The following is a 24,532-nucleotide window of genomic DNA, read 5'->3' as shown; positions in this document are numbered from 1 at the left end:
TTTTTTCCGATTGTTCCTATGGGAGCTATATGATATAGTCGTCCGATTTTGATGAAATTTAAAATGTAATTCTAAAATATTTAACCATTACTATAGGTCGATGAAATAAAAAAAAATTAAAAACAACAAAGCTATAATTTTTTTTAATTTGCCTTTTCGATTGTTCCTATGGGAGCTATATGCTATAAGCGTCCGATCCGACTCGTTCCGACTTATATACTACCTGCAATGAAAAGTTTCATGCAGATAGCTTTAAAACTGAGACACTAGTGTGCGGATGGACAGACGGACGGGCAGACGGACGGACAGTCCGATATGGCTAGATCGACTCGCCTAGTGATGCTGACTATATACTTTATGGGGTCGGAAATGTCTCCTTCACTGCGTTCCAAACTTCTGACTGAAATTATACTGCCCTCTGCAAGGGTTTAAAAAGGTTGTGTTATTCGAGTGTTTATGTCAGACAAGAGATACAATTTTATCAAACGTTAGATTTGCGAAAACTTCAAGATGAACAACTAAGCGATAGTTATTAAAACACCGATAAAAGTTTGGTGATGCCAACCCGGTCCAATTAATTGTGCGCTCATTTTAACATGACGATTTGAAGTCAAACGTTTTCTGCTTTTCTGTAGTAACCTATCAACATTACATAAAAAAAGTCAATAAACATGAACTGAGTACTAAATTTCAAACGTTTATTTAAAAGTATTTTTAAAAAAGTTCATATAGAATTTGTTGACGAAATACAAAGAAAATAACGGCTTTTAACGTTATATTCCAAGAAATCGGTCTTGTCGCAAACGTTGACCTATATATTCGTAAACAGGACCATAAACTACATTGATTCTAAAATTTGGAAACAATCGGGCCATGGGACTTTTCAAGATAGGCAACTTGTGTCTGTTCAATTGCCCGAACTTAACTTCCCTATGTTCATTTTTTCGAAATTCCACTTTTGACAATGAATTACTGACGCTATCTTCACACCCATGACTTATTGGTATAAACGGACTAGCCGCTGGAACACGTCTGTTCAAATTACGTTTTTATATCAATTTAATTTCTGTTACACACTTTATTACAAAAGTAAAAAAAAAATGTCCTCTAATGTTTTTATAGAAGATCAAATGGGTAGACGTTTGGACCGTTGTGTTTCAGACGCGTTAATTAAAGGATGTGAGTAAAGGCAATTACATAACCGCTATTCTTTTCCTTCACTTAAATTGCTTTCAGATAAAAAAAGTTGCTTTGAATTTACAGTGGCTTACATATTCTATACTCCTATTAAACCTTCTATGTATGAACACAACATTTTTTCGGACTCCCGAGAATTTTGACTAAATTCATTAATAATACAACCAAAACGGAACTTAACCCAGATTATACAAAAATTTAACATTTTATTGTGAAGATTAACATTAACCAAAAAGATAAGGAAGTTTTAACTTTGACAAACAGTGACGAACTTAATTATTGGCACTGTCGGCATGTTTGACTTTAACGTATGTACATGCATATGTAGCTTTTCTCTACTAAAAACTAAGACATATGTACATACATATGTACATTTTTTATATACATATGTACATATATCGATACATTGACAAAAAAACCAACGTGTATTATTTTTAGTAATTATAAAAATTAAAATTATAAAAAACACCTGATTTTCTTTGAACAATATAGGAACACTTATGTAGGTAAAACTATTTTTTCGAAATTTCATTGATCTGGCTACATTTTTCTTGAAAAGCCCCGTCTTCTTTATTTTCGGAAATATATAGCGTGGCTACATACATATATATTTTAAAGCTAAAAACCAAGCAGAATTGATAAGATTTTAACAAAATGAGCGGCAAACAAAAGGAAACCACTGAATCTCAACGGAAAATAATTTTATATTTGCATGATCAAGGTAAATTATATGCTGATATTGGGGAAGATTTGGTTAGAAGCCGTTTTACCATTCGAAGTATTGCCCAGCGTTTTAATGGAGCCTCTGCTTAACAGAAATTAAAATAAAAACCGAAAGGTTGAACTTACCAGTCACATTCACTTTTCAATACGTCAATGACCCAAAACATAAGGCTTAAGATGTTCGTATGTGGCTCGCACATCATGTAAAGCATACTTTGCTTTGCTAAACCCTATCAAACATTTGTGGGAAGAATTGGATCGACGTGTAAAAAAACGAGCCTTATCCACAAAGGCCCAGCTGAGGGTGGCATTGGTGGAGGAGTGGCACAATATTGGTTAAGAAACTAGACAAAAACTTAGTTTATTATATGCCCAGGCGCTCGGAGGCAGTCATTAAGCATAAGGGCTTAGCCACAAAATATTATTTTTGTTTTAAAACGATTCTTTTATTTTTTCTGTTTATTTTTATCATTTTTGGTTAAGTGTGCCAATAATTTTTATCAAAAAAAAATCAGGTGTTTTTCCATAATTATATTTTTTATAATTACTAAAAAAGTGACACAAGAATGAACTTAAATTGGTTTTGTTGTAACTATCGATATATATGAATAAAATTAGTTTTGATTAAAAATATCTTAGTTTTTAGTGGAGAAAAGCTATGTTAAACTAAAAAGTAGTTTTTTTTCGCACAACAATTATTTGAACATTTTAAGAATTGCTTAAAAATCTTTGAAATTTTTTTAATATTTATTGGGTCCTCCCTTAGCATCAATCACATCTTGTAAACGTCGACTCATGCTATTTATTAGGTTACTCGTTTCATTAGCGCTATTTTGATCCCAATCTGTTTGCAACGACGCTTTCAAGGATTCCTACGAAAAAATGATGTGCTTCCTAATCCTTTTTCTTCAGGATATCTCATACATGTTCTATGGTATTTAAATATGGTGATTGGGGAGGTTTTTTTAAGCCACTCTTGTACTAAACACGAAGAATGTTTCGGATTGTTGTCTTGTTGAAACAAGAAAGTCATCGGATCTAGCCCAAGATTTAAAACGCTGGGAATCAAATTTTCGCTCAAAATATTCTTGTACATGGTCTTATGCATTTTATCGTTGATGAAGAAAATCTAGCTAACTCCAACCAAATTCATCGCCTTGATGGCTTAATTTGCTTTTCTCCAAACTTTAGAAGGGTCATCATGTGCGAGTATGTTTAATTTTGATGACATGCAGTTTTGAGTTCTCCAATCGTTTTTCTTTGTTGATAGCAGAAATAAATAGTTTTCAATGGGCAACGCCACCTGCCGGCCTTGTGCAGGTAGTTTCGAATGGTCTTGGCGCAAACTTTTTTTTGTGTTGCTTCCTCTAAATTTTTCCGAATTGTTGCAGATGTTCTCGCATTTTTCTGGACTATAGACACAAATTTCCGTTCCTCGTCAGGTGTCAGAATCTTAGGCTTTCCAGCTTTCCCGTGAATTGCAGCCACATCACCTGTGTTTAAGTATTTTTTGATCACTATTAATTATGGAAGGTGATTTCAAATTATACGACCGATTGGAATTTAACATGGATTTTCGCAAATCTAGTGACAAATCTGGACCCCGTCCCATTTTGTCTAAAAATTCAAGCATTGAAACTATCAGAAAAAATAAACAAAAAAAAGCCCAAGAAAACCAACTCCTAAGAACTTCCAAGAAAAGTACAAAAAAAAGTTGCCAAATACCGTTACATTCAGAAAAAGAACAATATAAATGAGAAACGTACGTGCATTTTAAGCACTTTTGTCGCTTTCCTTTTTATTTTTGAGGGTTATAAAAGAGGGTACAATTTTTTTGCTCTTTAAAAACATGACTGTTTCCATGATACGTACAAAAAAGTTGGTAAAATTACGAAAGTTACAAAAAATATGAAGTAAATAGAATAAATTTTGTGGTATCGTTTTAAAGTTATCAACGAAAAAGGAATAAAAAGCTCCAAAGCTTGTTTTAACCACTAACCATACAACATATAGACTGGTCATTTCATACGACGCATTTGGACACAAAAAAACGGACCGCGGAAGGTCCACCGTTCTCACAACAGCAGGTCCATGCACTTCGTGTGCGTTCGGGTTTTTTACTCTCTCATTCTTATTCTCATTTTTATGCTCGCGCACTCATTGCACGAGTTCCTACCACTGATTTGAATTTGTAAACAAAAATAAAATGTATGCTGAAATATTAAAAAAATATATTATAACATATAATATTAATATTTATATCATAACCCAATAGTAAATACGCCCATATTCTTAGGGTACCAAGTTTGAAAAGTTGCAAAAGACAAAATATTCTTGATGCGCCGAAATGAAATAAACGCACACATGCTCCCGTGTATGAGAATGCATGATCACGCATACATACAAAGACGAATTCAAGCGCAGGGCAGCCTTCTTCAAAAAGCGCCTCTCTGCGACTGAACGACTGAACTCGTGCAATGAGTGCGCGAGCATAAAAATGAGAATAAGAATGAGAGAGTAAAAAACCCGAACGCACACGAAGTGCATGGACCTGCTGTTGTGAGAACGGTGGACCTTTCGCGGTCCGTTTTTTTGTGTCCAAATGCGTCGTATGAAATGACCAGTCTATATGTTGTATGGTTAGTGTTTTAACCAAGTAACAAAGTCAACTTATAGATCAATATGATTTACAGTGGTTCTGAGATTTCCTGTTTTGGGATTGGCATTAGGCTTTGGCCAAATTTTGACATTTCCACCCTGCAGTACCGTTTACTAACTTTTAACTGATGGTTCATCGCCAAAAAATGCGGTGAAGAATTTCACACGTCCACTTTTTGTGGTAATTATTAATAACTTAAGATCGACATTTTTGGGATCTGTTATTATTATTATTATTAATATCGAGGTGTTAAGTGTACCGCGACCTGTAAGATCTATTGTACCCCCATTCAGAGCCTACAGCTCAGATATTAATCCAGTTCCTCGAATAAAGTCGAGGAGTTTTAGTGGGTTGATTCTTCCTAGGAGCTCAGGTGTAAGAGTTCTGGTTCCTAAGATTTTACATCTTATACTTGCCAAAGCCGGACAGTATGCGATGATGTGTTTAGAGGTTTTGTCCTCTTTTCAGTTTACAGTGCCCGGTTAATAATCCGGTAACGATCCTAAGTGAATTTTTCCCTAGTTGAATAAGTTCCTTGAACCTCTTCTTGTTGTAGTTATTTATTTGAGTTTTGGCTTGCCTTAGGCCTGGGGTATTCCTCCAGTGTTCTTGTCTCATGGCGCCTTCCACTTCCCTAAGGTATTCTTTTATAGTGTGCCTCCCTATGCCACAGTAGGGCTCTGGTCCTATCAGGGGCTGTTCGGCTCCTAGTTTTGCCATTTTATCGGCAAGTTCATTTCCGGATAAATCCTTATGTCCCGGAATCCATCTGAGGGCCAGCCTGTTTCGGCTGCCCAATATATTTAGCTTACTCTTCACCTCTAGGACTAGCTTCGAGGTGATTTTGTTACTATGTAAAGCAGTAATTGCTGCTAGGCTGTCAGAATGGATCGATATGTCCTTTTCCTTGTATCCACGCTGTATGTTGAGCTGTGCACAACGTCCAATGGCACATACCTCAGCTGGTATATTGGCCAAGGGATTCGTGGTATTTTATACGAGGCCCTACCACTTCAAGGCCTGTGCCTTGTTGTGTCAGGGATCCATCTGTGTACCTTGCTATGGTAGTGCAACCACTACCTGTGTCCTCAGTGCTTATTCTCAGGAGTGTAGCTTTACGTTGAATTTCAATTACACAGTGAAGTGGTGTTAGCTCCATCAGAATTTCTAAGGCAGTTGTAGGACAGGTCCTCATTGCCCCTGTCATGCATACGCAGGCAAGTCTTTGCAGCATTCCTAGCTGGTTTTGCATGCTGGTGAGCTTAGTTCGTTTACCCCATGCAAGTGCTCCGTATGTGAGGATTGGTCTCACGATCATTAAGTATAGCCATCGTATTATCTGAGGCCTGGTTCCCCAGGATTTCCGAGCAAATTTTCGACAGGTATAGAGTGCTCTGTAGCACTTTTCCAATGTCTTTTGGACATAGGAAGCGAAGTTCAGCTTACTATCCAAGGTGATTCCTAGATATTTAACCTCTCGGCTAGTTTCTATAGGAGTTCTTAGCAGTGAGATTTGTCTCATTCTCTGTAGTTTGTACTTCCTTGTGAAGGGAACGATGACTGTCTTAGCAGGATTTAAGTTGAGTCCAACCTCCCTGCACCAGTCCAGCGTTGTCTTTAGTCCGAGTTGGACGATGTCGCAGAGTGTCGCTTCAAATTTGCACCTGGCGATTTTCGCGATGTCATCGGCGTATCCCTGAAATTGGGTTCCTTTTAAAGCAAGTTTGCTGAGAAGCTCATCTACTAGCAGACTCCATAGCAAAGGGGAGAGTACTCCTCCTTGCGGGCAGCCTCTGCTGGTTGCAATTGTCACTCTATCCGAACCCAGTGTACATGTTGCTTGCCTGGATTCAAGTAGGTTGCCAATCCATTTGCTCGTAGTAACATCTATGTTCCTTCTGGACAGGGCAGCTCGAACTGCATCATGTGATGTGTTGTCGAAGGCTCCCTCTATGTCTAGAAAGGCACAGATAGCTATTTCTTTGCTGTCAATTGCCCCTTCTCGGGTGCGACATAGTTGATAAAGTGAAGTGTCTGTTGAACGGCCTGCTCTGTATGCATGCTAAGTGTTTTGCAGCTGACAGTCTCTGAAAGCTGTTCCTCTGATATTGTAGTCTACCAGTTTTTCCAGCGTTTTAAGACAAAACGAAGTTAAGCTGATAGGTCTGAAGGACTTTGGGCTGGTGATGTCTTTCTTCCCGATCTTGGGGATGAAGACCACCCTAGCGCTGCACCATGCACTTGGGATGTACCCAAGGGCTAGGCTGCTCACCATTAGTCTTCTTAGGCGGGTTAGGAGTAGTTCCTGCCCCTGCTGTAAGAAAGCTGGAGAGATCATATCTAATCCCGGTGATTTAAATGGTTGGAAGGTTCCAATAGCCCATTTGAGTTTCTCGGGCGTAACTATAGACTTGGCTGCTGCTCAGTCACTAGCTACTGTCCTAGGGGTTCTATGTTGATCACGCCTTATGTTTCCCGTAGTGAGAGTACTCCCCGGGAAATGCGTGTCAAATAGCAATTCTAATTTCTTCCAATCCGTGGAGGTGAAGGTGTTATTCCCTTTCCTCAGGGCTAAATTACTATCCGTTGCACTTTTAGCCATTGCTTTGTGCAGTCTCGCGCCCTCGTTGACGTTACTTATTGCCTCACAGAAGTTCCTATAGTTTTTCCGTTTGGCTTTCCTGATCTCTTTGTTGTAGAGCGTCAGGCTTTGCCTGTATAGTTCCCAGTTCCTATCAGTTTTTTGTTTGTTGAAGAGCTTCCGAGTGGTTACTCGTAGTCGTTCAAGACTAGCATTCCACCATGGTGCTTCCCGCTTCTGTCTGCCTAGATGACAACTGTCTTCAAAGGCATTCACTATTTCGTGACCTAGGTTGTCTACCGCTCTATCTAATTCCAAGGGATGTCTAGGGTATCCTGACGGTTCGTTGGAAAGATTGAGCTCTAGAGTTGACCTGAATTTGTCCCAGTTTGTTTTTCTGGGGTTTCTTTTAGGGTTACATCGTTTTGTATTGAAGGCTACCTCATACAAAATTGTCCTGTGGTCGGACATAGATTCTTCTGGTGACACATGCCAGTTCCTAATGTGGGGTTTAAATGAGTTGGTTACTAGAGTTATGTCTAGCACCTCTTCCCGTACCCTAGTAACAAATGTCGGCCTGGCGCCGACATTACAGATCTCTAGGTTATTGTTTAAAATAAATTCTAGTAATTGCTCACCTCTGTTGTTGACATCCGTGCTGCCCCAGATCACATGATGTGCGTTGGCATCACATCCTATGATGAGGGGGACCTTGTTCGTCCGGCAGTGGTCCACGAGCCCGGGTATTCCAGGCGGTGGACAGGCCTCCCCGGCAAAGTAGGCGGACGGCACTGCTAGTTTCGGTGCAGCTTCTGTGCCGTTGATGGTTACGGCGACGCAGTCTCTGCTCATGAACTCTGAAAAGATACTATAATTGATATCTTTCCTTATAACGATTCATGATCTGGGAGGTAATCCTCCTGGATCGCATATTACCTTAGTGTCTTTCGTGTACAGGCCTTTTATGCCATGGTGCCACCATGGCTCCTGAACAAGGGCTAGCCCGAGGTCTATCACGGTAACCTCGGCTTCTTCGCAGCTGACGTCCAGGAGGAGCTCCTGGGCCAGCTCTTGGGATGACATAGGGTGTAGCTTTCTTAGTCTTTTTCAGAACGCTCACGGTGACGTGGCCAAACCGGAAGTTGAGCTTGTGGTCACGCTCCACTATCTCATCCCTTTCGGTCTGGTCCATCCCTACGACCAGGAGTGCACCAGCTCAGTCGTTCTTCCTGGAGATGACCTTCCAGACGTCCGTCTCGACCCGGTTTTGGATACCAATGATGGCTAGTATCTCCTCATTGGTCCGGTCTGAGCTCCTCGGGCAGAACAACGTGGCGTTGTAAGCTTCCGGGATGTCTGCTTCCGTGCGGGTTTCTAGGGGTACTCTCTTCCACGTCCGCAGCTGAGGTACGGCAATCTGAAGCCACTCAGCTGAGCCTTCATCCAGGCAGACGCTGACGTGAGCATCTCGTCCATGACCGACACCTGGAGCCCGGATAGTTCCTCTGCGATCAGGCTGGCCGCCGGGAAACCCTCCGGGAGTATGGCCACCCTGATGAGAGTAGCTTTCTTGGCAGCCTCCGCGTATGTCGGACGGGGTCCGATGACCGGTGGGGTCGAGCTAGAGGGTCGTCCTCCAGCGGTTGTCGGCTTCTGGTTTTGGTGGGGCTGGGAAGGTATCTTCCTGGCCTGCACCTTTGCCTTTTCTGCCGCTGTTGCTGCTGTGCTAGGCCCCTTTTGCCCAGGGACCCTGTGCCTAGACCTCTTGGGGGTGTCCGTTGGTGGTGTGCGGCTGGTGTTCAGCCGTTTGCCAGCCGGTGCTGCCCCCAATGCCGGCTGCTCCCTCGGCTCGTTTGCCTTCTTGAAGGCCTCCTCCGGTGTCATGCCCTGCATGAGATACCTCAGGTACCACTTTACCTTCGACCCTGGCAGGCCACGCCTGTTGGGGTCATCCAGTCCTCCGGGCTGTCCTAGGGCTGAAAGAGCGTCCTGCTTCTTCAGCTGTCTGATAGAGGTTGGCCTATCAGACCCGAGAGGTGGGCGTGCTGGCTGGTTAGCTCCTGCTGGCAAACCACGCTCCCTGGCTGGGAATGACTGCGGTGCAGGTCTTCTCGCCTGGGGTTTATCGCCGTCGAGGGATCTTTCCTTGAAGTGTCTTGCGACACCGGTTGCAGGGATATTCTGCGGGATTTTTAAGCTTTTGATCTTCTTTATGGGGTCCCACGAGTTGCGGAGAAGTATATAGTCCGCCCGGGCAGAGATCCGCCGTACCCGGGTAAGTTAGGTAAGTTAGGACAGACGGTCGCCATTTGCCTGAACCCTATGTTTGCGACTGGGGTATGTGTTTACTCGGGCCCCCAGCCAGGCTGACTATCGGCACGGGTCGACTGACACCTTAGTCCGGCACCGAGATGAGATGTGGGGGGATAGGATGGAGGTAGGTTGTTGTGAGGGAGGGGGTGTGTAAGGCTACGGTGTTAAGACGGCCAAACAAGCGTCTTGTCGGTATACCTCCATCGGTATACCCGCTGTTTGTCCGGGGTTGCTTATTTGCTTGCGCTTATTCGCAACTAACCTTCCCAGAAGGTCGTTCGCTATCCGCAACCTGCGACCCGCCTGGTGGCCTCAGCTAAGCCTCCCTTCGAACCACCCCACTAGTTTTTGAGGACCAAGGTTGGGATCTGTTATTACAATAAAATTGAAAAAGGTTTTTTTGTTAATATTTTTTATTGTAAAGAAGGTAAAATAATACACCTTAAAAAAAATGAGAGTGCTTCTACCTTAGTTATTATTGCCTAAGTTTTTTCAACAATTGCAAAAAATAGTGTTAAAAAAGTGTACAAAAAATCGGTAGTGTAGAAATTTTAAACTACGGTTTTTATGTTTGTGTTGCAGACCTATTGTTTATAATGCTCACTTCCCAATTGAATATCCCTTTAATTCGAAAAGGTTATAATTTACCTCATCTTCCTCCTTTGTTATTTATTTCGCAAGATGTTTGAAAACATAAACGCTTTGATAATTTTCAGCTCAGTTAATCGATCGTGCCTATGGCAGCTATATTATATTGTTTTCCGGTTTGAATAAAATTAATCGCGTAAATCTAAACTTTCAAATTATAACTATGTCAAAAAGTATTAAAAAAAAAAATTTTAAATTAGAGGAGCTAAATTTTTTTTTATTTTTTTGTTTTTAACATTTTGATTATTTTTATGGGAGCTAATGATATAGTCGTTTCATTTTGATGAAATTAAAATCGTAATTCTAAAATTATTAACCATTAATATATTTTGAAGTTTTTGAAAATAAAATAAAACAAGGAGGAAGAAAACTTCGGAAATCCAAAGTTCATAAACCCTTGTAGCTATTGCAAAAATTAAATATTCTTGAAAATATAAATATTATGATTAACTAAAAAAAATTGAAGCTATGATGATTTGCAGCTCAATTATTGGATAGTTCCAATGGCAGATATATGATATCGTTTTCCGATTTTAATATTTTTTTAGTAATTCTGAACTGTTAAATTATTAATAAGTCAAAAAGAATTAGAAAAAAAATTACAAAATAGAAAAGTTATATTTTTTCAAAAAAAATTTTTTTATATTTCTATTGTTCTTATGGAAGCTTTAAGTTATAGTTTGATTTTTGATGAAATTTAAACCGTAATTCTGAAATATTTAACCATTACTAGTTTGCGTAGAAACGGACGGACAGACGAACAGACGGAAATGGATGCTGATCAAGAATATATATACTTATAGGGTCGGAAAAGTCTCATTTACTGCTTTGCAAACTTCAGTTATCCTATATTATAGTTGTCCAATCCGGCTCGTTCCGAATTATGAATTCTAATTGTAAAATCATAAGTATTTCATTAGTATGCCATCCGCGGCATCGGCATATCCGATTGTAGTGCCGGCAGAGCCGACCTCTCAGCCTCTCAGTCTCAGATATTTGCTGATGATTTAAGGTGCTTATTTGCTGATGGTTTGCTTTACTGATAAATCCCTATGACATGACTATTGAAAAGAGAGATTGGTCTTAGCCGACCACTCATCTAAAGCTGCCCCAATGTGATGATTTTGCCAGGACAGCCTTCATGATATAGTATAATATAACATAACACAAAAAAGGGACTTAATAAAGGAGTATGGTACCATATAACCAAAAACAACCAAACAAACTGGTTTAATTAATTTTAAAATTAATCAAGATTGTTCTTAAATAGAAGGGTAATAACATTGAATACCGTTTACATGGTTGAAATAAGCAATGGCTTATGTGATTTTTACGTTATTAACTAAAAAAACATTTCTAATATAATTTGTAATATCATATGATACACTTTCTACAATATGTAATACTTCATGTAATTCACAAACATCAACAATATTTTTTGTGAGATAGTAATTAGACTTGTAATCCACGCCCTGAAACTCTAAGTGCGTAATGAAAAAATCAAAAATGTAATCATTTAAAATTCCACTTGTATTTTAACCAAGGTTGATATATGAATATGAATTAATATTAATAATTTATAGTGAGGCCTTATGAAATAAAAAATGCGTTTTTAATTTGGTTTCACACCCCCAGCTTAAAAATTGCTATTTAGGCTATTTAACTTTAAAACAAGAGAGAACGCAATAGTCGATTTTTCCGACTGTAAACTAAACCATTTCAAAATAAATATTACACCAGAGAACGATCGGGTTTTAGGTGGAGTTATCTGCTTAACTGGACTGACAACACTACAAGCAAAGAGCGAGTAGCATCCCGACTGTGGAGATCTGTACCAGCAGAGAGCGGTGCTAAGGAGAAGAGTAATGTTCTCTCCCTATCTTCACAGTAGGTTTGGCTGGTACTTTGCCAATCGGTTGGCAACTCCTTTTTATAGTTCCAGGGTCACCGACCAGAGCGGATGGCCAATAAAGGATATAATTATTAGTTAGTTAGTTTTTACACTGGAGACGAGGATAAAACCGGAGATTAAGTTTGTGCTAACCTTTTTGCAAGAAATAGATAATCGAATCGATTAAACCAGCAAACTTTAAGAGTGCAAAGGAAATTTTAGTAAAAAAAAAGTAGAAGAAGACAAATGGAAGGATTAAAGAAATGAAAAAAAGAGAATCTCGGTATAGACTGGAATGAGATCAAAATAAAAAAATAAAGAGTCTATTCCAAATGGAATGAGACTAAGCGCGCGCATTTACTATATATGTGGACACGGAGGAGATCACAAATGTGTATAAAAAGAGGAATAAACTACTTCACTTGGGTGGACCTTAGCTTCAGGCGGTTGTGTATATCATTCCCGGCGCCTTAATACCATACGACGACAAGGCTAAAAACGACGTGTTTTCTCTTTTAGTAAGGAAACTAAATGAGTATTTTTCACCGGTGCGCAATCCTGGGCTGGAAAGGCTCCTGTTTCGATAGATGACACCGGTGGAGGGAGAAGGTTTTACGGAGTTTTTACTTAGATTACGCCAACAAATCGCTAAGTGTTCATTTGGTGAGACTAAGAGACAAATCGAAGAGATATGTTTAATCGATAACATTTTTGATGTCTGGGCCCCTCTAGACTTAAAAAAGAAATTGCTTGAAAGGGAGCAAACTTTGGAGGAGGTCGTCAAAACATGTTGCATTGACGAACAAATAAACAAACATCAACTACCTCAAGCAGAATTAAAAAAATCACACAGCACGGTACGGGTATGGAGTGCGGGAGATGTGGTAAAAGAGGGCATCGGGAAAACAGCTCGCAATGCCCCGTCAGGAACATGAGGTGCAGAAAATGCGATAGACTCGGGCATTTTTATAAGAAATGTCGTACTAAAGTACGAAAATCAATTTTCGGTATGGAAGAACCGAATCGAAAACGGCGACGTAAGGGAAATACTAGGATACAATCAATAAGTAATGAAACTCAAAATGAGTATGGCGATTTAAAGCCTACCAACTTGTTTACAGTAGCAAATGAGCATTCCGGCGAGGAAGAGATTCTGTGTACGGTCGCCATGGTTATTGAGTCGCGCTCAAAGTATAACCTAATCGGTCATTCGGATTGGCAAAAATTGCTCGAGTGAAAAACAGTCATGTTTAACGTTCGCATAGAATCAGTAAACCAATTTAGAGCTTATGCCTCAGACCGTCTACTCAAGGTATTGCAAATTTTCGAAGTACCGATTTCGGTGCGGAACGATTCTGAACTGATTGTTACTTTTTACGTTATTGAAATTAGTAAACAATCTTTGTTCGGACGTGACACAGTTATAAAGACTAAGCGTAAAAAGAGTTGAAAAAGCTGAACCGTTTCCCAAATGGCGTAATGTTTCAGTCAAACTTTCGATTGCTCCATTACTCCCATCCAACAACCCATTAGGCGTGTACCGACAGCGTTGGAAGAAAAAATTAATAAAAAACTGGAAGAAGCATTAAGCATGGACATTATTGAACCCGTGTCTGGTCCAAGCGCCTGGATATCACCTGTGGTTATTGCATTTAAAGATGATGGTGATATTCGTGTATGCATAGATATGCGGCGTGCAAATAAAGCTATTTAGAGAGAAAACTACCCATTGCCAACTTTTGATAATTTTATGACTAAACTAAGGGGTGGAATTGGAATTGGCCGAATCCACCAGAGGAATGACAACATTTTTACCGCACCGTGACTTATTTCGATACAAACGTTTAATGTTTGGGGTGAACTCGGCGCCTGAAATATTCCAAAGGTTGATGGAAAAACTCTTATCTTCTTGCCAAAATGCTTTAAACTGCATTGACGACATAATAGTCTTTGGAAGAAATATGGAAGAACATGACGCAGTCCTAAAAATGGTAAGGACAATTTTGAAAATTTTTATTTGCTGAACGAAAAGAAATGTACACTAAGAACCCAGAAACTAAAATTTATAGGCCACATTTTGTCCGATCAAGGGATCGAAGTTGACTCAGAAAAAGTTAAGGTGATTACTGAGTTCAGAGCTCCCAAAAGTAAAGAAGAAATACGCAGTTTCCTTGGTCTAGCTACATACGTGACTAATTTTGTGGTTGACTTGGCAGACTGAACTGAACCATTAAGGAAATTACTAAAGAGTCATGAACCATTTGTTTGGGGTAAAGAGCAGGCTGAAGCACTTAAAGTATTAAAAGAAAAAAATGCGGCAGTACAAAAACTCTCATATTTTAACGCTAAAGACAAAACGTGTTTAATTGCGGATGCTAGTCCGGTCGCTGCTGGTGCTATATTAGTACAGTTTGAGAAATCTAACAGCCCACGAATAATATCATTTGCCAGCAAGATCCTTTCAACGGTAGAAAAGAGATATTCGGAAACCAAAAAGGAAAGCCTGAACTTTGACTTAATAACCGATCACAAGCCGTTAGAGACGATCTTTAAACCAACATCACGACCCCCGACTCATGGAAAGCGAATTTGTCCAGCCCGTATTACCCGTTTCGGCTGGAACTGTCTATAGTCGGTGTTATCCTACTTCGAGGCACCCTGTTAGTAATTCCACGAAAACTACGAGGAGTAATCCTTAACCTCGCTCACGAAGGGCATCCAGGAATAAGTGCCATGAAACGAAGATTGCGTTCAAAGGTTTGGTGGCCATTTTTGGACAAAGATGCTGAACAATGCGTTAAGACGTGCCGAGATTGTCTTATAGTGTCAATGCCATCAAGGCCTGCTCCGATGCAACGACACCCGTTTCCGGATGGACTTTTGAAATGCCTAGCAACTGATTTTTTGGGACCGTTACCTAACGGTGAGAATATATTAGTTCTCATAGATTATTACTCAAGGTATATAGAATTCAAATTATTCAGATCTATATCATCAAAAACAATTATTGATGAGATGGAGGAGAAATTTTCACGGCTAGGATTTCCAGAGACGATAACGACTGATAATGGTAGGCAATTTGTAAGCTCTGAGTTCAAAAGTTTTTGTCACACAAACGGAGTTAGGTTAATGCCTAAGCCTCCCTACTGGTCCCAGGTCAACGGCGAAGTAGAGAACATGAACCGATCTCTTGTGAAACGTTTGAAGATAGCTCACGCGAATAACGACAGCTACAAGAATGAAATCCAGAGATTATTATTGATGTACCACAGGCGCTCCACCGACGGAGCTATCAGGGTGATTAGGGATAAAATCCCTAGCATCCAGAATCTTGTTGGCGAGATGGCAGACTCAGAGGAAAAAGACAGTGATCTGCTGGAAAAAGAAAAAGGGAAACAGTATGCAGACAAATCCAGGAGCGAGGGAAACTTGAATATTCGAATTTGGGATAAAGTACTTCTAAAGAACGTAGTATTCCCACACAAATTGACGCCTACATTTGATACGACCACCTATGAGGTTCCTAAGCGAGAAGGAAATGTTGTCCAGATACTCGGGGGTGGTAAGACGTACACCTGAAACGTTGGTCATTTAAAAAAGATAGTAGAGACGAAATCGCCTATGTCGACAAATCCGGTGGATGTCAGGATGTCTCGAAATTCTATGGAGCCCACGAGAACACGACTTTTTAGTATTATTGGCCCTACCAATCGCAAATGAATAAATACTTTTTATTGTTATACCCTTGCAGAGGGTATTTTAATTTTAGTCAGAAGTTTGCAACGCAGTGAAGGAGACTCTCCGACCCTATAAAATATATATATTCTTGATCAGCATCACTAGTAGAGTCGATCTAGCCATGTCCGTCTGTCCGTCCGTCTGTCCGTCTGTCAGTCTGTCCGTCTGTCCGTTCGTTTATATGCAAACTAGTCTCTCAGTTTTAAAGCTATCTGCATGAAACTTTCCCAAAAGTTTTCTTTCTGTTGCAGGTAGTGTATAAGTCGAAACTAGTCGGATGGGACGACTATATCATTTAGCTCCTTTGGGAAAAAAATAAAAAAATTATAACTTTTTCTGTTCAATATTTTTTTTAAGGTTTTCTATATTTAATAATGGTTTATTATTTTTAAATTATGGTTTAAATTTAATTAAAATCGGTCAGTTAAATCATATAGCTCCAATAAAAGCAATTGAAAAAAAATGTTACTTCTATATTTTTATATTTTTTTTTAATTAAGATTTATGTTTTGATTTGTATTGAAATTGGAAAACGATATATAGCTGTCATTAGAACAATCCATAAATTGAGGTAAATATCATCTTGCCTTAAATTTTTTTAAACATACTTTAATCAAAATTTAGATGCTTTAAAGAATATTTTATTTTTGCAGTAGCTGCAACAGTATATAAACTTCGGATTGCCGAAGTTTACTTCCTTTCTTGTTTATTTTGATCTATTTTGGTGAGGGGTAATAAGAAATAAAAAATCGGGAAATCGGGAAAGGTATCACCCCAGTTTTAAACGAGTATATAGTCAAATAACTGGCACAATAACCGGAAAGTGGTCGGTGTACTGCTGAATATGATTGGAGCAGAATTAAAGCTGAAAAAATTTTTGTGGCACCCCTGTAAAAATCAAATTTTTGTCAAGTGGATTGCGTTTTAATGATCTTTAACCCTAAGAAATTATAGCTGTAGTGTTTTTGTTGTACTAGAACAGGGCACAATGTTTAAAGGAAATATTAAATAGCCTTATTGTTTTTAATTACACGAATCTTGATTTATTTCTTCATTAAACGAATATAAAACTTTAACCTTAAAAATTATCCCCAGTTTTGAGATATTGCATACCTCTTTTTGGGCCATATATTTATTCGGTCTATATTATTTACGAAGTTATTGGCGATTATGTTGTTTTAAAATGTTATTGCATATCCGAAAAACGGCATACTATGACATGGTCGCACTTTATAGGGCATCTGTTAGCAAGGATGTGGCTCTTAGCTAGTAGTGTTGAAAATGTAGTTCGGCAGATGGCGTCACCAAAAAACCTATTGTTTTCTTAAGGAATATTTATTTTAAAATTTGTTAGTTGAGTAAGAAGTATAGACCTGAAACTCGACTATAGCGTTCCTTATTTTTGGCGGCAGTGCTGGCGCTCACTAAATCGAAAACATATTGGTGCTTTCAAATCAATAAGGAATTGAGCACTCAACAATTTTTGTTATAACATGAAAGAACGCTATGGTCAAATTCCCCAACTATTAGATAAATATTCCCCCCACAAAGCAATCAGAGTTTGGGTGCCGCCATCTGTCAAGCTGCATAGCCAACACCAGAAGCTGAGAGCGTGCTGCACTCCCACCCCCCGCTAACAGTTCTTTTGTTCTGTCTCTCCGAACAGCAGCCGGCAGAGCGGCGGCAGAGCACTTCATAGCCCTATAACCTCGATTTAAAAAATGTTTGTGTTTATCGATAGATATGACCAAAAGACACACACAGAGTACAACAGCTAAGGTCAGATGGTCATGTCATGGCTAGATCGACTCGGCTATTGATCCTGATCAATAATATATATACTTTCCTCTAACATGTTACATCATTTTTAACGAGTTCTATATACCCTTTTACTCTACGAGTAACGGGTATAAAAAAGGTGTGTTAGGCTGATACACGTTAGACGTGCTTCATTGTGTCTAAACAGATGTTCTTTGTTTTGATTTGACAAGGAAATTTCTCCCGCCTTATTTATCGGCTGTTTTTGTTTTTGTTTTTGGTCGTTACCCAGTCGGAAAAAACACGCTTCCAGGATGTGTTATTTTACGCTTCCTTTGCATGCGAAAAACGCATTCCAGATCCCGGAAAGCTCCCTTTCCTTTTTGTTCGAGACGGGACAAAAAGCAAGCCTTCTTTTAGAACCGATCTAAGAACTTAACCATTGGAAGGTAGTTTCAACTTCGGAAACGCTCGGGTTTCCCTTCCAATTGTACTCTACAATGGAAGCATTCTACAGCGCACTGTTACAATGAACATAGAAACGTTCCTAGGGAACCTTCCTGGATAGGTTCCAAAGCAAGCATTGCGTAACACATGTAAAGAATGAATATAGATCCCTTCCACAAGAACACATTTAGTATGATTCCAAAACATGCCTTCTAATAGTCTTACCCAAGAATGCAAATATTATCGTTCCCAAAAAAGCTATTGGGAACCGTTTTTTTTCAATTTCAATTTTTATTTATTTAATTTTTTTTTTTATAAAAGTTTGATTTAAAATTAATTGTAATTAATTATAATTACTATAATTACTCCGGGTCGTTTTTGTCTTTTCTCATCCTTTCTGCTATACTTTTAGCCTTGTAAATTTTGTTCTTAGCCCTAGTGAAGGCCAGTCAAAGGTCTTTTATGTGGTCGGTTAAGCGGTAGCCGTCCCTCCTTTGTGATATAATAATGAGAAAATATAATATAAAATATAATAATGAAAAGGAAATATGTAATTTTTTAAAATATGATTGTAAGTTTGTAAAACACTTACCGAATAACGTTTCATTTAAATGAATGTAGGACGCAAAACCTTCCCTGCCCCTAGTACCGCCATAATTAAGCTCCATTATCAAACTTGGACTTAATATCCTACTGAAGATCTAGATTTTCCGAATTCAAAAGTTTTTAAAAGTGCATCAAGTTGAACTCTAACATTATTATTATGGTACCATTCTAATAGTTTGATGCACTTTTATCCGATTCGGGTTCACATAAATTTGGGCATTCATTTCCAGAATTATTTTCTGTATTAAAAGTAAGAGCTCTAGCAGCCGATTGATGAAGCTCTTCCTTTTGTTTTTTCGTTAAACGGTGAATATTTTACCGCGACATTCTCCTCATTTTAAATTATATTAATTTTATTTGTTTTGTAAAATATTTTTTTTCAATTAAATTATTATTTTTTTTATTTATGTAATGTTTAATGTTTATTTAAATTTATGTTTATTTTTCTTAAATTTTTGTTCACTTAATTTGTGTCCTTAGGTCCACCCTAAAAAACACAACTTGTACGTAGATGTAAGTCCACCCTAGGTAGAAGTACAAGGAAGAGAGAAAAAAGGGAGCACACAAATAATATATAAATTACCTTTTGTCTTGAAATAGTTTTCCTGGAATTAAACGAAAATAATATTAAAAACGCTTTAATTAAATTAAAACGCAAGTCTTATTGAAGTGTACGCTCCAAAAAAATAATTCTTTTTATTTGTTTGATTAAGAGCCACACACAGTTTTAGGAACAATTTGTTTACATTTGTTTTGGCCGTACGCTGTTTTTAAGACTGTTAATAAGTGTTTATAAATTTAATATTTTTTTGGTACAGGTACACATCACTTATTGTTTTAATTAATACAGTGTTTGGTTCATGTTATTTTATTAACAGTATTGGAACTCCTATTTAGTTTGTTTATATCAACACTATACTTACTTGAAAATTAAAGTCGCAAAGAGTATATTAATTTCACAAATCACAGAGGTACCAGCTATTCCAATTGAAAATCAAAATGCAAGTGGCGAGAAATGCAAAAGAAACGAAAAAGACCTCTCGCTTTCTTGCATTTTCTCTTTTGTTCTTGTCGTTTGCTTTTTAGAGTACCGTTTTGTTTGGTTACTCCTTGTGAATACAGTGGCGGAGGAAACTATAGCGCCGGCAAATGTAAAATAATAATTCAAAACAAAATCACGCTTTGAAAAGAAATCATGTAATCGTGTATATATTATTACCTAAAATTAAAATATATAAAAAACTGATTCAAATTAATAATTTTCTAATACAATATACAATAAATATTATTATTAATAAAATTAAATATTAATATATTTTACAGAATTAGATTTAGGAAAAGTTTAACAAGTCATATACCACAAACATAACAAAGCGTTCAGATATTGTTTATAAAGCTTAAAAGTGAATATATTTACGTCGCTGCTGTTCATGAAAGAAGCTTTTTTTATTGGAATGCGTTTTATAAACTTCCGACTGGGTAGTGGTGAAAGATAATATACCGAATCTCAAATATCGAGTAAATATCTAGTAAACATTAGTATAAATCCAAATTTTGTAGACTGATGTACCTTGACGCATTTTACCCCATCTCTGCCTATACAACACCTATGTAAAAATAAATGCGTCTGGCCACAGACGCAATGACGCAATGAAGCAACCCAAGTGTAGCTAGGCCCTTACTCTTCGAGTAACGGGTATAACAATTTTAAACAAACCTTATTTTTAAATGTTTATAATAAAAATCAATAACAAAAGTTAAAAATTTTAAACAAACCTTATTTTTAAATGTTTATAATAAAAATCAATAACAAAAGTACCACTTGTTATCTTGGGACCCAGCCAGACTAACTTTTGGCACAATTCGAAAGAGACCTTATTTCAGCACAATTGAGATGATTTTTGAGGGAGAGGATATAAGTAGTTAAGTATGTATAGCTGCGTCCGAACGAAAAAATTGCGAACTACGTCGGTGACCTGCATTGCACTTGCTGGATAAAAGCTCAGATGTTCTCCGATGGTAGATTTTGTTTTTCATATATCAGGAATGATGATGCGCGGCCCGTATTTGCGCTCACATACTGCTGCGGTGAGGTCGGCGCTGCTGTAAGGAAAATAACATTTAGCTCTGCACGCAGCACGGTACAAGTTCTTGGATTACCCGAGTTTCCCGGCAAAAGGAGATGTTATCCACAGTCATTCAAATATATATAAAAATTAAATATATAATATTCATTATTAATATTAAGAGATATTAAAGGCCTTAATATCTCCCTTCCGCCTTTTTGTCTGTTAAATTTTGCGGCTATGTACAAAATGGAGAATGGCTTCGATGATTTAGAGCCGGGTAAAACGACACCATGGATCAGCCAACCGGCGGAAGATCTGTGGCGACGAATACGTCGAGTTAGACAGGCATGCGGCATCTCGTGAGATCGCCCAGATAGGAGTTACTCACTTAACCATTTTAAATTATCTGCAGAAGGCTGGATACACAAAAAAGCTTGATGTTTGGGTGCCGCATGATTTGACGCAAAAAATCTTTCTGGACGCCTGCGATATGCTGCTGAAACGAAACGAACTCGACCCATTCTCGAAACGGATGGTGACTGATATAAAAAAAAAGAAAACGGTCGTGCTCGAAGGCCGGTGAATCGTCCCACACAGTGGTCGGGATTGACGGCCGGGAACGAATTTCTGTGTGTCTGGTGGGATTGGAAAAGAGTCATCCACCATGAGCTGCTCCCAAACGGCCAGACTCTTAATTCTGCCATCTAATGCGAACAGCTGAAGCGCTTGAAGCAGGCCAGAAGCGTCTAGAATTGGCCAACAGGAATTGGTCAACGACAGACCTCACACGTCAGAAGCTACTGGAGCTTTTATGGATGCAACCACCGGAATAGCCCGGACAGCGCCAAGTGATTACCACTCTTCCTGTCCATGGCGAACGCCCTTGGTGGTGTAAAGATGAACTCAAAAGAGTCTTGTAAAAAGTGGCTGTCCGAGTTCTTCGCAAATAAGGAAAGTTGCTTCTACGAATGGGTATTATGAAGTTGCTGTCTACATGGAAACAGGTTATCAAACAAAACGGAGCATATTTGATGTAAATCCGATCACTGTAACACTTTTCATAAAGCACTGAATAAAGAGCAAAATTGCGGAAGAGAGATATTTGATAACCTTATATTTTACTATTTCGACATGCCCTACATATCGTTTCTTACTTGTAGAGAGATCGGTATTTTAAAATTCAATCTGCGACCTTGTTTATTTTTTTAGGTTCTACAAATTAAACAAATTAGATGAAATTAAAATTTGGGCACCTTGTTTATTTTTGTAGGTTCTAGAAATTAAACAAATTAGATTAAATTAAAATTTGGGCATAGAAAACACTTCTGTCTATGGCGGTCAAAGTCGAAATCCCCTTAGGCAAATTTTTGTGCCGCTATAAAATATGTTTTACGATAAAATAAAAAATTTGGTTTAAAATAATAAAAAAAAAAACATTAGAAATGTTTCAAAACGTAATTTATAAAATGTATTTTCCAGTTTCCAATTTAAGAGAACCATATGAAGTATTGATTGATTTTTGTTGCTGAAAAATACAATAGGAAAGATTTATTTAATTTAACATTAAAAGCGTAGAAAAAAAAATTACTCAATCATTCTTAAGCTTCAATTGGCACCTTTCTTGACAGTTTGTTTTATCGGATTATTTATTAAATTTTTAAATACAACTTTTGTAGAATTTTAAACCAGACATTATTTTACAGAAAATTGATGTCAGAACTCCACTTACATTTTAACGTATTTTGTACGTTTACAAAAATCTAATACCCTTATTTTGTTATTTTTCAGGTGGGGGCCTCGTCATTGGATCTGCCGTATCTCTATTATTTTTTAAAAGAGGAGCGTGGCCTGCATTGATTGGGGCTGGATTTGGAATCGGCGTCGCATATAGAACATGTGAAAATAACTTAAATTCTTTTAAGTGAATAAATCTTTGTCGCTTATTAATAAAAATAAACCATTTACAAAGCAACAAAAAATGTGCTATAAAGTCGTTATACTGGTTGGTGTATGTTTCAGTCCGGCCATGTTCGTTTACATAAAATTGATGTTCGGAAATTTTCTAAAAAGTAAGCCGACTAATAAATGAAAGTTTTCGAGCTTACGTAAGAGTCGTTTAAGTTATTATTTTGCTAGGGAACTACGTGGCTTTTCGGGCAAGTGGCTAGGGGCAGTCACATAGCATATTTGTCTCATATTTTGGTATTAAGGAAATTACATTTTTTAAAGAGGACCCTTTGAATCCTGCCACTCAGATAACTTAAGATCCATCTAGGTAGGTCAACTGGGAACCCTAAGAAGTCGAGTTTCCGAATGAAAAGTAAGTGGTTTACTGAGTCAAATGTTTTACAAAAGTTAGTGTACATGACTTCTTCAAGAAGATTAATTAGAGGCCATTTATCACAAATGAACTGAACTCTAAAATACTAGTGGTGGTTGATATCCTTTTTAAAAATCTGAATCAAGGACTTTGACTTTAGGTTAAGACCTTTGATGTGAAATCATTTTTTTTTTTAAATAAGATTGATTTTTTGCACACATTTCGATTTTTTACGCATTAAAATTGTCTTTAAAATACATGGAACATTTATCTTTAAAATATAAATATATTGAACGTATTATTTTCCAGAAAACAATTTATTTATCTTTAAAATTAGCTTCTTTAAAACCGGATTAGTTAAATACAGAATAAAGAAATACAGAATACTCAACAGAAAATCGAGAAACGGAGTTTCGAGTATGCAACGAGTGAACATAATCAGTCCTTAACCGCGGGTTCAGGCACATGTGACTCCTAGTTCTGTACTCATGTTTCTCGAAGCCCATGGCCTGTTAGTCCTGCACTCCTTGCTTCTAATCTTCGCCGCTGGTGGCTCTCTCGTAAGCTACTCCTCGCTGTGCTGCTCCGCTGCTGCCCAAGATCTCACTCGTGGTGCTTCTGCTGCTTTAGGTTCTGCTGCTGTCGGTTTGAACGGCTGCGCTCTTGAGTCTCGTTGGCGCCCCAGCGTTTTACTCATTAGCTTTACTCTTGCTCTCCTCCGGTATTCTCTCTCTTTTTTTCTTATAGGTTGCCTACTTGTTCATTAAAACTATCGGTGTTTCTAGTGATTATACAACTCTAGGAATATTATTATATTATAGAAACAGAAAAATTTATTGAAATTGCTTGGGGTATGATCGTTATCGGGTGTGCGCGCCAACCTTATTCAGCATCCGTCCAAATGGCACCTAACGCACCAACAACATTAAGATCTACAACTTCAGCTAAGGTCTCAGTCACCAACAATGCAATAACGATTTCACTCTGATCTTCTGCAGCGGGTAAAACAACAACACCACCAAGAGTAAGCTTTCATGCCAATTACAAATTGGCAAGCTTAAGCTAAACCCTTAAAAAAGAATGATCTTCGGGTCAATTCCTTTCGCCAAGGAAATAAAAGGCATATATTTATTCGCTAGAAAAGCTCTAGTTTTCGAGGCTCGAGCGGGTTAAAATAATAGATAAGATTGGGAAAGATAACTTAAATGTTATTATGCATTCCAAAGAACATATACGTGAAACAAAACTTCAAACTTCAAACAAAACAGTTGCTAGTTTCCGAGCCGTTTCGAAATATTTAAACGGTTATAAAAATAATTATTATACGCACAACGTCAAAAGTAGCAACCACTTGCAAGCTGTGCCAAAAGGTATAGAACCCGGTGTGACCTATACGAAATCGTAGAGGCTTTTATGGCGAATGTTTTTTTTTTATCAAAAATGTGATAAACAGAATGAACAAAAATAACAAGCGACCACCACTTTCCAAGGTCGCGCTGTAGCCAAATAGCAGCACTTTAAAGAAAAACGAACTGCAACCGATCTTCAAGTTGCAGTACCTTTTACCATAGAAGAGCCGAAC

General features: G+C 38.1%; 1 protein-coding gene across 1 annotated transcript; it reads left to right on the top strand.

Moving 5' to 3' along the window:
• The first annotated feature begins 1,025 nt into the window (after positions 1–1,025).
• LOC108147375 (MICOS complex subunit MIC10) lies at positions 1,026–22,609 on the top strand. The gene is made up of 2 exons (XM_017273809.2): positions 1,026–1,179; positions 22,419–22,609. The coding sequence occupies exons 1-2, from the start codon at positions 1,101–1,103 to the stop codon at positions 22,553–22,555; spliced, it is 216 nt and encodes a 71-aa protein (XP_017129298.1). The 5' UTR covers positions 1,026–1,100; the 3' UTR covers positions 22,556–22,609.
• The last annotated feature ends 1,923 nt before the right edge of the window (positions 22,610–24,532 follow it).

This window comes from Drosophila elegans, unplaced genomic scaffold (genome assembly GCF_018152505.1).
Source record: "Drosophila elegans isolate 14027-0461.03 unplaced genomic scaffold, ASM1815250v1 contig_767, whole genome shotgun sequence".
Taxonomy (NCBI): Eukaryota; Metazoa; Arthropoda; class Insecta; order Diptera; family Drosophilidae; genus Drosophila; species Drosophila elegans.
Note: the sequence above shows the minus strand (reverse complement) of the source record. Positions and strands in the feature narration are given on the sequence as shown.

Bases quoted from the DNA above. Each gene is read 5' to 3' on its own strand.
- LOC108147375 (XM_017273809.2), top strand. From the start codon at position 1,101: ATGTCCTCTAATGTTTTTATAGAAGATCAAATGGGTAGACGTTTGGAC. The intron at 1,180-22,418 runs GTGAGTAAAGGC...GTTATTTTTCAG, and splicing joins AGACGCGTTAATTAAAGGAT to GTGGGGGCCTCGTCATTGGA.